General features: G+C 36.7%; 1 protein-coding gene across 11 annotated transcripts in view; it reads right to left on the reverse strand.

Annotated features, from left to right (window-relative positions):
- Positions 1-16,478, reverse strand: part of LOC121316054 (centrosomal protein of 170 kDa-like) — a 115,729-nt gene that overhangs the window by 11,709 nt on the left and 87,542 nt on the right. For 4 of the 11 annotated variants that reach the window (XM_041250763.1, XM_041250764.1, XM_041250762.1 and 1 more), the window contains 4 exons: positions 14,199-14,433; positions 11,732-11,942; positions 10,550-10,717; positions 9,728-9,816 (listed from right to left, as the gene is read on the reverse strand). In XM_041250763.1, coding sequence (XP_041106697.1) covers positions 9,728-9,816; positions 10,550-10,717; positions 11,732-11,942; positions 14,199-14,433 — 703 coding nt within the window. The remainder of the gene's footprint in view (positions 1-9,727; positions 9,817-10,549; positions 10,718-11,731; positions 11,943-14,198; positions 14,434-16,478) is intronic. The other 7 variants (XM_041250772.1, XM_041250767.1, XM_041250773.1 and 4 more) reach the window with 5 other exon arrangements.

Genomic DNA, 16,478 nt, shown 5'->3' on the forward strand with positions numbered 1-16,478 from the left:
ATATTTTATTTTTTACTTGCCGTGGTTGCACCACGTACGCAGTATAACATTTGCATATAATAATATAGGAATACCATTAGTGTTTGCTGCATGCTTATTTATTTTAGTGTATGCTGAAAATAAAAAGAATGTGCTTTTCGTGCACTTTAGTAAACAAGGTTACCAAACAAGCAATAAAACACAACATGTTCATGTGCATGTCCAAATATGGGAATTCTGATTAGGCGGCAAAGGGTTAAAACCAAAAATCAGACACACTGCTTACAATAATGCATATCTTGGTACTCCACAAATGATAATTTGAACGAGCATGCGATCTCACAAGTATAGCAGCACCCATTTATTGTAGGAATGAAGAAAGTCTGGGGGTCTAACTTTCACCTTTAATATCTTGGTATTACTGAACAGAGAAATCACACCATCTTCAAATAAATGTCAACATTTTGAGTGAATGAGCAGATCAAAAGTACTTCGTTTTTTGTCCCCCTCCCTGTATATTTATACATTAAACATAATGCATTTAAAAGAGAAATAATCCTGCATACCCACATCAATGACATTGATAACAATCTTTTGTTCTTCTTTTATTAGACCGTATTACTTGGATGAGGTATAGTAAACATTTTAAATGGAGTGTTTTACTATCTTCAGGTTTCATTACATAAATGTACTCCTATCAGCATGCTGTCTTATTTTATTACAAATCACAGCCAGGGGTTTATTAATCTGATACCAGCACAAGTTTAAGACAGGGAAGAGCAGTTTATGCTGCTGCTGGGACAAATCAATCAAGAACTGGAAGGTACTGAATTGGGATTAAATGCAAAATGGTGAAGGAGACTTGGGGGGGGGGGGGGACAAAGAAGCAGTCCCTCTTCTAGCTGTAAATTAATACTCGTTGCCCAATGGTTGAAAGCTTCTCCAATTAAAAACCTCATGTAAACAAATGTATCGTGACAGCATCAGAAAAGCAGGGGGACATTTCATGCTCTTTAATCACTTAATTAAAGGTTTTAATGAAGCATATTAGGCAACCACAAATAACATTTGCAGATGTCGTCTTCCTATTAATAATTCAGTGCTTGCTGCAGTCTACCAGTCAGCACCATCACTGTTGTATCCGTCTCATTTGAAAAGGTTAGGTTTCCTGACTGTTAATTCTCACAAAGTTAAGCATACACGAAGTTAAATCTCCTTTTTAATGTCTCTTTACAGTTGTATGATTCTAATTGGAATTACTGAAATGAATGTTTTTTAAGTTGTTTTTTGATAAGTTTGTGTTAAGGTGCTGACAATACCAGTGCATTTTCTACTCTTTTGTTCTAATTGCCTTCCATAGATATACTGTATGCAACCTAGGTTATATCAGCCAAATTGTCTTTATTGAAGACATTCAGACTTTTGGGTATAAATTCCAAGCGTTAAGTCTGGCGCAAGAGCAACGCTACACATCACTCAATCAACACCATCCCAACTGTCAAGCATGGTGGTGGCAGCATCATGTTATAGGGATGCTTATCTTCAGCAGTGACTGGGAGGCTTGTCAGGATAGAGGGGAGAATGGATGGTACAAAGTACAGGCTAATCCTTGAGGAAAACCTGTTTGAGTCAGCCAAGACCCTGAAACTGGGGAGTAAATTCACATTTCAGCAGGACAATGACCCAAAGCACAAAGCCAAAGCCACAATGGAGTGGTTGAACAAGAAGATAATAAATGTTCTTGAGTGGCCTAGTCAAGGTCCTGACTTGAATCCAACTGAAGATTTACGGCGAGACTTAAAGATTGCAGTCCATTGATGATCCCCAACAAACTTATCAGAACTGAAGCAATTTTCCTGTGAAGAATGGGTAAAAATTTCACCATCCTACTGTGCAAAGCTAGTACATATGCAAAAAGACTCATAGCTGTAATTGCTGCAAAAGGTGCTTCTACCAAGTACTGACTTAAGGGGCTGAATACTTATTCAAGCAGTATATTTCATTTTGTACATTTTCTTTGCAAGTTTTTCTGACATGTAACCTCCTCAAAAAGCATTGTTCAGTTTAACCAGTACAGCTTTGAATAAAACAAAAGTTTGTTTGAAAAACTGTGCAGAAATTATTTGTTATTCAACAAAATGTGACATTATTGGTAGGGGCTGAATACTTCTACAAACCACTGTGTGTGTGTGTGTGTGTGTGTGTGTGTGTGTGTGTATATATATATATATATATATATATATATATATATATATATATATATATATATATATATATATATATATATATATATATAAAAAATTAGAAAACGATTGAGTGCAAACAGCTACTCAGCTTCCAGATCTAGCCGGATTCTATTTTGCATAGATGCCCACTGGAACGTTGAAGTGCTTAACTGTGAATTATATTTTAAAATCAATCTGGCTTTTTCCCATAACATTCTAATCTACAACTAATCTGATAAAATAAAATGTTACTTAAGCATATTTTCTGATGCCGGTCTAGGAGACAAGCAAAATCATGTCTGTGACAGGACACTGTAATGAAGGCTACTGGACAGCAAATCAACAGGGAAGACACCATTGGTCCACAATTCTGTCATCCTATGTATCCAAACAACCCCTCCCACAAAACCAGCCAGTGAAACTCCCAACCCTGTTTCAGTTCGTTCCAGTAAATACAGTATAATCGTAAATCTCGAAAAACTACTCACTTCTAAATCTTTTGTAGTCATTTTTGTATTACTTTAGTATAAATACATGTTAATTTGGATTCATATGTTGTTTTTTTCTGACTTTTATGTGAACGAAAAGACACACATTTGCCCGTTTTTCCATTGGAAATAGTGATATTTTGAAATTTACCTGTCCTGGTCACAAAAGCAAAGTTTGTGGGGAATAATAGCCATTTTCTATACTTTTGAGGCATGTGCAATTAGGAAATAACACTTACTACCCAGGAACAAAAAAATATATAATAATTTGTTACACTGTGAAATCAATCTGCGCATAAACCGGATATTTCCCTTAACATTCTAATCTACAGCTAATCTAATAACATAAAGAGCTACTTAAATATATCAGGCGGTATCACAGAAGCAGCAGAAGAGAAGCACAGGAGAGCAAGACCCAGGGAGAGAGTATTTCAGACCAGGCAGACTTACTTGGGCTGTGTGAGAAGGCGGTAATAACTAGATACAAATTGAGAACAGATCATACTAGCCTTATATGTAGGGCCTGAAAATTCACAATACCACGAATTTCACAGAAATCATGTATTTCACTGCCTACTGTGAAATAAGCATTTTATTTTCCTTACAGTATTTTACATTACACTTCACCTTCCCCTGTTCATTTCATACTTTTATCAAACAGACGCCACGTTACAGTAGCTGTACACGGTCCAGCGTTATTGCATTTGGTTACTACTCAACGGGGTCAAACAAATACCGGCTTCATGATTGATGAATTCCTCATACTGTACATGTGAGTCAGAGGCGAGAAGTTTGAAATGGTTGTTTATATATTGTTGATTTATTAGCTTGCAATGTATGATCAACATTAAAAATGCAGACAGCTGACAAATAAAAAAAGCAAAAATTTATTTCAACAGAAGATCGTGTTCAGGGCTACGAAAAGAGGACGTTGCATGCAGATGGTGGGATTCTGTTTTGCACAACTTGTAATCTGTCTTTGAATCATCTAAGAAAATTTACTATTGACAAGCATCTAGACAGCGAAGTACACCAAAACAAAACAATAAAACTAGTAGTTCAGGCTGGACAATTACCAAACAAGCAGGTCACAATCACAGGATTGTTTAAAAAGAGCACAAAAAGTGGAGAAACACGTAATGCCAACACGTTTGAAGTAGTGGAAGACTATGTGCAGAGTACTTACCTTTTATTTTGAGAGCCCTTATATTATATTTACTATAATACAGTGTGTGTAAACCTCATGCATAATTCTGTGGTGTGGCTTCCCCCTGCCACGAGTTTTCTGCTCTTTGGTTCTAATTGCTTGCCTTAGACATATGCAATGTAGGCTTGTCACAAGGACGGCCGAAGTGGGTGGCGTCAGAACCAGGAAAGGAATACACATATAAAGGACGGATGAAATTAAACAATGATGGCGCCTGCTTGCGCCGGTTTATTGCAAAATAAAAGGGTTGAACAAACAGAAACAGGACACGGTACTCTACGCCAAAATAAAAGACATAAACAAAACGAACTACACTTAAAACGGTGCACGGACAGACACACTGACAAACAGTTTTGAATACACAAGTATTGTGCTGGTCCCACCAGCACGCAATAGCAATTGTTGTAAACGATTTCTCCTCCTCTCTCTCCTGTTCTCCACTCATCGAACAACCAACCCCGGGTGGGTGAAAACATGCTGCTTTTATGCAGCTGTACCAAGACTCGATTGCTAATCAATTATTCAATTGGAGTCTCGGTACAACTGCACGTGAATTAATAAAGTGCAATTCCCCATGCTCACATATTATTACTTTTTACTTGCACATGAAGTGCTGTGCAGTCCTCGTACCTAAATACAAATATATATTTTTAAACACTCGTGTTACACAGACCCGTTTATATCCCGTGTACCAATGTCTATACACCAACATTTAACACACCACACGCAACATATAACAGATAATATACACAGGGGCGGGCACTTCGTCACAAGGCTATATTAGCCAGTATTTTCATATTAGTAGGCACCAGTATCATCTAGTACACACCAAAACAAAGTAAAACATATCACTAAATGGCTTCAATAAAGACAATTTGGCTGATATAACCTAGGTTGCATACAGTGTATCTATGGAAGGCAATTAGAACGAAAGAGTAGAAAATGCTCTGGTATTGTCAGCACCTTAACACAAACTTATCAAAAAACAACTTAAAAAACATTCATTTCAGTAATTCCAATTAGAATCATACAACTGTAAAGAGACATTAAAAAGGAGATTTAACTTTGTGTATGCTTAACTTTGTGAGAATTAACAGTCAGGAGACCTAACCTTTTCAAGTGAGACGGATACAACAGTGATGGTGCTGACTGTTAGACTGCAGCAAGCACTGAATTATTAATAGGAAGATGACATCTGCAAATGTTATTTGTGGTTGCCTAATATGCTTCATTAAAACCTTTAATTAAGTGATTAAAGAGCATGAGATGTCCCCTGGTTTTTTGATGCTGTCAAGATACATTTGTTTACATGAGGTTTTTAATTGGAGAAGCTTTCAACCATTTGGCAACAAGTATTAATTTACAGCTAGAAGAGGGACTGCTTCTTTGTTTCCCCCCCCCCCCGAGTCTCCTTCACCATTTTGCATTTAATCCCAATTCAGTACCTTCCAGTTCTTGATTGATTTGTCCCAGCAGCAGCATAAACTGCTCTTCCCTGTCTTAAGCTTGTGCTGGTATCAGATTAATAAATCTCTGGCTGCGATTGTAATGAAATATAAGACAGCATGTCTGTATGCTGGTAGAAGTAAATTATGTAGTGAATTAAAGAAAATAAAACACTCCATACATATATACAATGCCTATAGAAAGTCTACGCCCCTTTGAACTTTTTTCACATTTTGTCGTGTCAGTGCCTCAGAGTTTCATGCATTTAAATGAGGATTTTTTTCCACTTATCTACATACCATACTCCATACTGTTAAGGGGAAAAAGTTTTTAGTGAGAAAAAGATTATATATTAAATACAAAACTGAAAGATAATAATTGGATAAGTCTCCACCCCCCTGAGTTAATACTTGGTGGAAGCACCTTTGGCAGCAAATACTGAGATTGAGTCTGTTGGGATAGGTCTCTACCAACTTTGCACACCTAGATTTGGCAATATTTGACTATTCTTTATAAAACTGTTCAAGCTCTGTCAAGTTTAGGGGAGCGTTCATGGCAGCAATCTTCATGTCATGCCACAAATTTTCGATTGGATTTAGGTCAGGGCTCTGACTGGGCCACTCAAGGACATTTAACTTTTTGTTCCTTAGCCACTCCAGTGTAGCTTTGGCTGTGTGCTTTGGGTCGTTGTCATGCTGAAAGGAGAACTTCCATCCCAGTTTTAGCTTTCGTGCAGAGGGCAGCAGGTTATCCTCAAGGACTTCTCTGCACTTTGCTCAATTCATTTTTCCTTCTATCCTGACAAGTGCCCCAGTCCCTGCCGATGAGAAACATCCCCATAACATGATGCTCCCACCACCATGCTTCACAGGGATGGTGTTCTTTGGGTGATGCGCTGTGTTGGGTTTGCGCCAAACATAACGCTTTGCATTTAGGCCAAAATGTTCCATTTTAGTTTCGTCAGAATACAAAACTTCTTTGCGACATGACTACAGAATCTCCTGAGTGATTTTTTTTTTTTTTTCGCATACTTCAAATGGGATTCAAGGTGGGCTTCTTGAGTAAAATACAGGCCAGATTTGTAGAGTGCTTAGGATACTGTTGTCACGTGTACACACTGACCGGTCTTGGCCATAAAAGTCTGTAGCTCTTGCAAAGTTGCCACTGACCTCTTGGTAGCCTCTGATCAGTCTCCTTCTTGCTCGGTCATCCAGTTTGGAGGGACGGCCTGATCTAGGCAGGGTCTTGGTGGTGCCATACACCTTCCACATCTTAATGATCATCTTGACCGTGGACCTAGGGATATTCAGGGCCTTTGATATTTTTTTATACCCATCCCCTGATCTGTGCCTTTCAACAACTCTATCCCGGAGTTCTTTTGAAAGCTCCTTGGTGCTCATGGTTGAGTCTTTGCTTTGAAATGCACTACCCTGGAGAGGGAACCTACAGGAACTGCTGAATTTATCCTGAAACCAAGTCAAATCACTACAATTTAACACAGGTGGAGGCCACTTAATTTGGTGTGTGATTTTGAAGGCGACTGGTTACACCTGAGCTAAATTAGGATTGCTATTACAAAGGGGGGTGGACACTTATCCAACCAAGCGATTTCAGTTTTTATTTTTAATTCATTTTCTACAAATTTCTAGACTATTTTTTTCACTTGGAAGTTGTGGGGCAGGATGTGTAGATAAATTAAAAAAATAACGATTTTAATTCCAGGCTGTGAGGCAACAATATATATATATAAGTATTTGCCCCCTGTCTGATTTTCTGCATTTCTGCACATTTTCCACATTGAATTTGGTCAGATCTGTTTGTGGGTTGTAGTAGTATATAGAGGGAATCAGAGAAAAAATTACACCAAAGTTTGGTCCTTGTATTTGTTTTGTGTGCAAGGTTTGGTCCTTTTATTTATTTGGTGTGCAATCAAACATGGAATCTTCAGGTGTTAAAAAGTTATTGCTCCCCTAGTTAACTCAACCCAGTTAAAGGGATAATTAGGGTCAGCTGTTTGAATACTTTGGTTAACAATCAGGCCTGATTTGGGCCAGCCCTGCCCAACATAAATCTGACTAACTTTGGCCCTTATCATCAGAGTGAAGTTGTCAGCACACAGGTTCTAGAGGCACATCATGTCATGATCAAAAGACATTCTTGAAAACCTCTGAAAAAAGTTGTTGATGCCTATCAATCTGCAAAAGGGTTAAAAACCCATTTCTAAGGCTCAGGGGCTCCACCAAACCACAGTCAAAGCCATATTGTCCAAATGGAGAAGGTTTGGGACAGTAGTGAATCTTCCCAGGAGTGGCCGTCCTGCCAAAATCTCTCCAAGAGCAAGGCGTAAAATCGTCAAGGAAGTCAAAAAGAACCCTAGGACAATATCCAGGGATCTGCATGCCTCTCTCGCTTCGGCTAAGGTCAGTGTTCATGACTCCACCATCAGAAAGACACTGGGCAAAAATGGGATTCATTGCAGAGTAGCAAGGCGGAAACCACTGCTCATTAAGAAGAACATGAATGCTCGTTTCAAGTTTGCCAAAAAGGACCTGGATGATCCTCATGAGTTCTGGAACAATGTTCTATGGACAGATGAGTCAAAAGTGGAACTTTTTGGCCAACATGTGCCCTGTTATGTCTAGTGAAAACCAAACACTGCATTCCACAGTAAAAACCTCATACCAACAGTGAAGCATGGTGGTGGTAGCATCATGATTTGGGGATGCTTTGCTGCATCAGAACCTGGACGACTTGCCATCATGAATTCTGCTCTGTATCAGAGAATTCTACAGGAGAATGTCAGGCCATCCATCTGTGAGCTGAAGCGCATCTAGGTCATGCAGCAAGACAATGATCCAAAACACACAAGCAAGTCTACATCAGAATGGTTGAAGAACAAGAAATTTTAAGTTTTGGAATAGCCTAGTCAAAGTCCAGACCTAAATCCCATTGAGATTTTGTGGCAGGACCTAAAATGAGCAATTTATGCTCGAAAACCCACAAATGTCAGAGTTGAAGCAATTCTGCATGAATGAGTGGAATTATGGAATGCTTTATCTACAGTTATTGTGAAGATATAGTGTCTAACTAAAAAGATAAAATAAGTAGCCTTCTTAAAAATGTATAAAAAATATATAAACAAATAAATTAAATAAAAACACAATAATGATGTGGAGCAGATTAAATAAGGGTGCTTCCTCCTTTGAATGAAACATTTCTGTTTTCACCTGATGGTAAAGAAATTCCACCCAACGCTTTGCTCGGATGAACAGCACACATCTCTTTTGCGACTGCCATAAAAACTCAGCTGGCTCAGTTTCAGTAGCTATTGCGACAGTCCATAACGTAATGGTGGTGCTGTACTACAGCATTAGTTTTAAACTGAACAGAACAGCCATGTTAACAACAACAACAACGTAATATATATATATATATATATATATATATATATATATATATATATATATATATATATATATATATATATATATATGTGTCGCAAAGAATCCTGCAGCATGATGCACATCTAACTGTACTTAAATCAGAGATATTTTTATTTTTATTATTATTTTGATGTTTCCAGTACTTAAAAAGGTTACACGTGTCTACAGATCAGAAGGGACTAAATGTACAAATGTGCTATTAAGTATTTAAATATGCATCATGCACTTAAAAGATTAATATGTGGGGATTTTTATTTTTAAATCATTACCTGAAAAAGATCCGGATACCCAGGTATTTTTCATGGCAGGTACCCGGTTCCAGATATTCTAACCCTGCCGACCTCACACACACAGGGTCCGTAGACCAGTCGTGTAACGGTATAAATCCTGGGTCGTTACAATATATACAGTATAATAGAAACTAATATTCCACCACTTTAAAGTTTACACCTCTCCTATTTAAAAATTCTACATTTTAATAATAAATATAAACTGTAAATAAATAACACAGAATCCAAGGACATTCATACACACTTGTAATGTTCCATGTTTGTTTTTTAACACTAACGGACAGTTCGTTTTTACAAAAAATACAGTGTAAGCACGGGAGCTTTATAAGTACTATGTCGCAGTTGCAACTTAAATGGGTTTAAAAAATGTAATGTAAAACAACAATAAAACCCCAAATTTGTGAGTCAGATTGTATTATGGGGGAAATGGGAGCCACAACCTTACCATGTTATAACTGATCCGCACTGTAACGGATTGTTATATATAACTTTATGGTACTAAAAAAAAGTTGTACTTGAAATATGCAACATTTATTACATTTTAAAGAAATCTGAATTAACAGGAGTTTGGGAACCAGTCGCATGGTTTACTCAATCTGACACTGCTTAAAACTAGAAAATTGTTTTAACAAACAAAGGAAACCAGTACCTGATTTTGCCAGCAGTCTTCTCCACTGCCTGTCTTATTTTCGATGACAGCTGAGACACAGAAGTAAGCAATAAACTGTCCAACACAGCCTGCAAATTAAAAAAAAAAAAAAAAAAAAACATTTTAATATATATCTGCACACAAATATGTAAATATATTAACCGTCTTTTGGTACCAATTTACATTTATGGTATTTTATAAATCATAAAATGATCCCTTGGTTTCCCTCTGACATTTTGAATGCATAATAAAAAAGAAACACTAGTCTATTTTATATCTAGAACTTCTGTTTTTTTGATTTTTATAATTTCATTTTTCGATGCTTTTTTTTTTTTTTTTTTTTAGCTATTTTCGAGTTTTATGTAAATCTTTTTTTTTCAGGCTTTCGCTTTTTATATACTGTATGAAATTACTGTTTTCGGTTACTGTCCAAAATGCTTGGGCGTTTTTTTTTTTTGTCAAAATATGTATGGTAGTAACTCTACAGTATTTGCACACTTAAGTTGTAGTTTCTTTCCTGTATCGGGTGTTTTTTCATTTTTTTATCAATTACAACCGAAAATCAGAAGTCCTATGTATATCCATGTTTTTATGTCCTTATCAGAACACAATTTCGTCAGATCGACCACCCAACCCAAAGGTGAACATAAAATAGGTTCATAAAAAAGTACTGTTTATTTACCTTATAAATATATGAGAATTAATGGAAACCATCTGTAGATGTATTTTTTAATGCAGATGAAACACACTGTACTGTACATGCAATAGCGTTCCTTGTTGTCTATTCTAATCCTTTTAAAAAGTGTCTTGTCAAGTTCTCACTTCATCCCGGCTCCACGTTCTTCTCCGAATGGCTGCCTGGGGGTCAGGGGCCTCTGTTGTACGGGGACGAAGCTCGACAGCTCGTCCATTGATCTCCGGAGTCTTGTTTAGCAAAGCCGGAGAAATCTTTCTGAAGTTGAGGCTTTCATCAAACACTCGATCCACCAACTAGAAAGAGACGATTAAAGCTGTAAGATGCTGCTGTATCAGTAAAATAATGTCACAAACCAAGTGAGAAACTACTAGGGTAAGTAAATGAAGAGGGGTTTATAGTGACAATATAAGTGGTATATTTCTTGTTTTTAAACATTATCAGTGTTTATCTCAAACTTCTTTGGCCCTTTATAACACACACGCCTAGTTATAGGTGTGTGTTTTATTTTCATTTTTTACAGCCACATGATGCTTAAAAGAAATTATCAAATTACTGTAAGCTTTAACTTGATCTATCCAAACTAAATCTTCACATTCAATTACACATACAATGTATTTCATTCCAGAATACCCCACCCCTCCTCTCTCTCTCAGCTATTAGTGGTTTGTTTAGTGTATTTTAAGTGTGATTGCAAGGCATCAAGATTTACATCAGTTACAGCTTGTGTTAGTGAAGATGCACAGCAGTTAGTTATTTCAGAGAAAACAAATGGGTAAAAAGAGCACAGTACAGCATAGGATCTTAGATGACAAAGTTTGTGGAAGTTGAAGTAGTCAATAGTGCAACAGGCAGTAGTCAACAACCCCCTTCCTGTATCTGTGACTATTGTTTACCATACTTTCACTACAAATGATCTATCTCAGTAAACATTTACACGCATGGATCCAGGAATATAAATGCTATTGGTGAGTAATCAAAAATAAGGAAACACTTGGGGGCAAAAGTACTGAATCAGAAAATAAAAAAAAGATTTCAATGTTGAAAACATTTCCAATTTAGTTGAAATGCATTATTCAAAATACAATTTTAGGTGATTTTTAGGTCCAATTGGGTGAAATGCATTTGCCGATGCGGTTTCTTGGACAAATCCATTTCCACCAATTCAGTTTTCAGTTGAATTGTATCTTTAATTCAATACAAGATCAAATGAGACAGAAATGTTTTAAATACAGAAGGCAAATAAACTACAAGAAACAAAAAGCTAATCAAGACGCAAAGCAAAACAAAGAATAAAGTAAAGAAAGGACCTTCTGCATTCCTCCGCGAGGCTGCCCTACCTCTTCCCTGGTGTCAATGACAGAGCCGGGGGTGGTGGCTGCAGTGCTTACTGTGGTGCTGGGGACTGTGCTAGGCAAGCTCTCCGAGTCGATCTCTCCCGCCACGTCATGGATCTCTCGTGCGAGAGTCGCCAGGTCTTTGGCCAGGTCTTGGCTAATCCTATGCACACAGGGAAATAACCTATTACACATCAAACAGGGTTAGGAACAGTAGGGTACAACAACTGGCCAGTAAGTTGGCCTAAAAAACATTTTAACTGCATGCCTAAAGTAATTGTAGTGAACAAACTTATTCCTTCAGGGTCAAAGCACGTTACTGTGCTGACTGGTTATTGACAGGAAAGAAGCTAGTGAAAAGTTGGGGAAAATATCACACTCCAGGTGATCCATGGAGTGCAAGTCAGTATAAAGGTATGACTTGCAACAGAGAATCATTTAATCTAGTGTAGAACCAGATATAATGTTTGCTATAATACGAGTTTCCTTCAATACTGCACATTTGTGAGCTAATAAAAGGTTGTGCACTGTGGAGAAATTTGGCTACAATTACTTTAAAAGCAGTCTCTGCAAACATACCATCTTGCTTTTTGATCTGGGCTGCATTTGTGCTTAGTAGCTAATGCACCATGCATTGAATTACAATTTATTTAAGATAATTATTAACAAAGTTTCTTGCAAACCTATTTCACTTACTTTGCAGGTTTGAAAGCAGTATTTAAACATACACATTGCTCTGATGAAAATAAAAAATTTTCTTTCCTTTTTTCAGAACGCAGAATTTGGACCAATACCAATTTCAATGTAATACAAGTTTAACAGGGGCAGTATAATTTTCAAAGTCCCTGGCAAAATCTTCAGCTAACTTCTCCTAAAGCTGATGCCTGCTGTTGTACATCATGTCGGCTGGTACAGCATCCTATTTAAAGCCATATAACATGGACATGTTTTAAAGGATAAGGAATAGCCGTACTGCTAAGAAATACTGTCTATGTGATTAATTAAAGAGGATAGACCTGCATGATAGGACTTCTATACAGGAGATAATACAGGATTTGCTGTGAAGTTATAGTTAACTTAGCGCCATCTGGTGACAACAGCATATTATATTTTTTTTAATTATTATTTTTTTATATACTTCTTTCAAATAATATCAACTAACTACTTTGTTTTTCACAGTTGTATAAATATACAGTAATTGAGTATTTTTCAATATATGTTTTACTTAAAAGGGGAATATTGTTTTCTCTAGGTCAGAGCTGTCCTACGTATTTGGCAAAAAGCCATACTATAATCAGGGAATTCTTCAAGAGCCATTAACAAAAACAAAACAAAAACAAGTGTAAATCAGGCAGTACACAGCTTCAGTATTGCGATGTTCTTGAACAGGTTACATGGTTACATGTTTATGTTACACAACATTTTTTTATTATTATTTTGAAATCAAAATTGTGGAGCTCATTGAGACAATTGAAATGTGACTGTTTTATTACATTATATCTGGCAGTACAATAGTTTGCAGTTGGCGTTCCTTCTTTTCAGGAAGCCTGTTACTGTATTTTTTCTACTTTCCTAGGTAATATCAACAGTAGTGTCTTCAGGGTCAAAGCGTGTACCTGAGTCAATAGCATGTTGGTCAATAGCGGAAGTGGCTGGTTGATTAATGAGAGGGAAAAAGGCAGTGAAGGGATGGGTGGGGACAATTTCACACTCCAGGTGACCTGACCAAGGGAGGGCGGGACTAGCTGAAAACGTGTCTTGCAAACAGAGCTAAACTGATGTAGTATCAGAAAGTAAATGCTTGTCATAACATGTGATTCTTTCAAAATTGCACATTTGAAATTGAACCCGTACGACACATGGAATTATTTTGGGAGCTAACACATGACTGTTGCTGAGGGAGATTTCTAGTTTTTATTTGTGTTAGTATGGAACTTTCAAGATTGTAGATTCAATGCATGACTGTCCATTCATCTAAATAAAAAGGCCTTGAAGCTAGAAATTCACAATCATAATCTTTTCTAAAAAAGTTATTTGCATACATTTTTCAGTATATATAAAAAAGATTTTTATTCAAATGCAACACTATATATTCAAAATTTAAACGTCTGCATACCTAATCACTCCCTTTGCTGCAGGTCACACTGCAGTTATAGCATTGGAGTTACCGTAACACATGGAGGTGATTAGCTGCCAACACCAGTGTGCTGTATTTAAAGTCTGCATATCTCCATTAAAGTAAAATACACAAGCAAAGAGACCATTGTCAAAAAAGAAGAATGCTGCCAAGAGGTAAGACATTTGTTTTTGAAAGTCTTGGTTAGAACTCCTTTAAGTTTGATCATAAAATCAATTATAATAGGTGACGATTCAATTGTAAATAACTCATTTGCATGGAAAACTTTATTTTATGAAAAGGTTCGTGAGAAAAGATGAATACCTGGCAATCTCCTCGCTGTGTGCAGTCCAGTCGCGAATGTACTCCTCCTGCTCTCTCATCCGGTGCTTCAGGACAACACCTCCTGTGCCTGGAGAGGCTGTGGTCTGCAGCCTGGTGCTTCTCAAGGTTGTGCCAGGTCGCAGGCGGGCGTGTTTGGGCGAGTTGCGATTAGATCCAAACTCATCTTCTGACGTAGAGGCATAATCTGGGGGTAAGCGCCTCCACCTTGCATTAGCTTTTTGTTGTTTAAAAAAAAAAAATAAATAATGAATATGCTATAAATGAATTTAACCTAAACAACTTAAAGGATATAATTTACATTTCTCAAAAATTAATCATATTTAATATCGCTTTATTGAATGTGTTTTTGTAAGATTCTCCACTATTGTTTATGCTTACACTGTTATTTGCCATCACTAACCTTTCCAGCAAAAATTGCTTCTGAAAAAGGGAAGCCTATAAGGGTTGCACAATGCAATGCAATATGCTTCCCCACCTCACGCTGAGGAGTCTTTTCATAAGTTACTATACACATAATACAGAATGCTCTTAAACAGGTTACTTAGAGAAATGCATATTATACAGCTTTAAGCTGAAGATAAGGTGAAACGAAATTAACCTTTCAGATACTGTTAAAACACGAGTGTTTCTCAAGAGTGAACAGCATGTAGATCTGTAGTGGTTTTAAAGAAAATATGTAGGCAGTAGCAATGAGATCCAATCACAAAAAAATATATATTTTAGTGCAAACATTCAATTTAGTTTTTGACTCTACAGACAGTTTTACTTGATGATGATGGTCCAATTGTGTTATATGTATCATGTTATGTGTAAAACAAGTGATGAAATTCAGAAGCAGAAACACATGGCACATCATTGAGAAAAAGCAAAATACAAATCTTTCCTATTGTATGACCCCACCGTGCAACACAAAACAACTTAAATCCCAGAAATTAAAAAAAACAGAAACAAAAGAAACCACACACTCTGTTAGCCATGGCTAACAGAGCCCCAATACTGTGAGCTTGTGGTTGCTTATACAGTGATGACAAGGCAAATTTCCATTCAATATTTGTGAGGCTGCTAAAAAGAGTAAGTTGCAGGGTCCAGAAAAAATCTAGCATTACACTTCCCCCCATTTTGCCACAACTGTTTAAATAATGCTTCTGTCATTTCTTTTCATTGTTAACATCCTGACAACTTTTTACACAAAAGCCTGTTTCAAAGCTCTTTTCAAAACGTCCGCTCTAGTCCGCTGATAGTGAAAGGATTAATGCCCACATTGTCAAACAGGTAACACAGCAATAACTGTTATGTTATAACAATAACAAAAATGACTACAAAAGATTTAGAAGTGAGTAGTTTTTCGAGATTTACAATTATACTGTAAATTTACAGTATAATCGTAAATATCGAAAACTACTCACTTCTAAATCTTTTGGAGTCATTTTTGTATTACTTTAGTATAAATACATGTTAATTTGGATTCAGATGTTGTTTTTTTCTGACTTTATGTGAACGAAAAAACACAAATTCACCCGTTTTCTCATTGGAAATAGGTAAATTTCAAAATATCACTGTCCTGGTCACAAAAGCAAAGTTTGTGGGGAATAGCCATTTTCTATACTTTTGAGGCATAAGCAATTAGGAAATAACACTTACTACCCAGGAACAAAAATTGTGTTACATAGTGTAATCTAAAAGCTACACTCTAAATGTAAACACAGTTTGTGTTAGTCGTATTATTGATTTATAACTGAGCTCTTTAAGGGCGTCCTGGATTGTGTATAGTCAGTGTGCTAATTTGGCAGCTTCAAACTTGCTAGAATATCAGTACATATTCCTGTTTGTATAAATCAGAAGACACAAGATTAAACGCTACCTGGATTGGTTTCAGAAAGTTCTGTCTCGAAGTGGTTTTCTTTCACCAACTACAACAGCATTATGTTACAGTAATACTTTGTCTTTCAATACAATTTCATATCACTTGCAAACGTGTGGTTAATCGATTAGTCATTTAACAGATCGGATGATTAATCGACCAAGAGAGAATGTCAAGATTAAAACCCCTAATATATATATTTATATAGAAAATACACAATTACATATAGACCTGCATTTAGTTTTTTTGTTTTCTGTCAAATAAATAGTTTGGAAGCGACGAGTCATCACTGAACAGCTTCAAATAAGGTTATGGAACACACAAAACACCAAACAGGATAACCAGTGTCAATAGACAGAGCCATTTGATTCGGTACTGTACCCATTAGATCTTCTACA

Source organism: Polyodon spathula, chromosome 5 (genome assembly GCF_017654505.1).
Source record: "Polyodon spathula isolate WHYD16114869_AA chromosome 5, ASM1765450v1, whole genome shotgun sequence".
Taxonomy (NCBI): Eukaryota; Metazoa; Chordata; class Actinopteri; order Acipenseriformes; family Polyodontidae; genus Polyodon; species Polyodon spathula.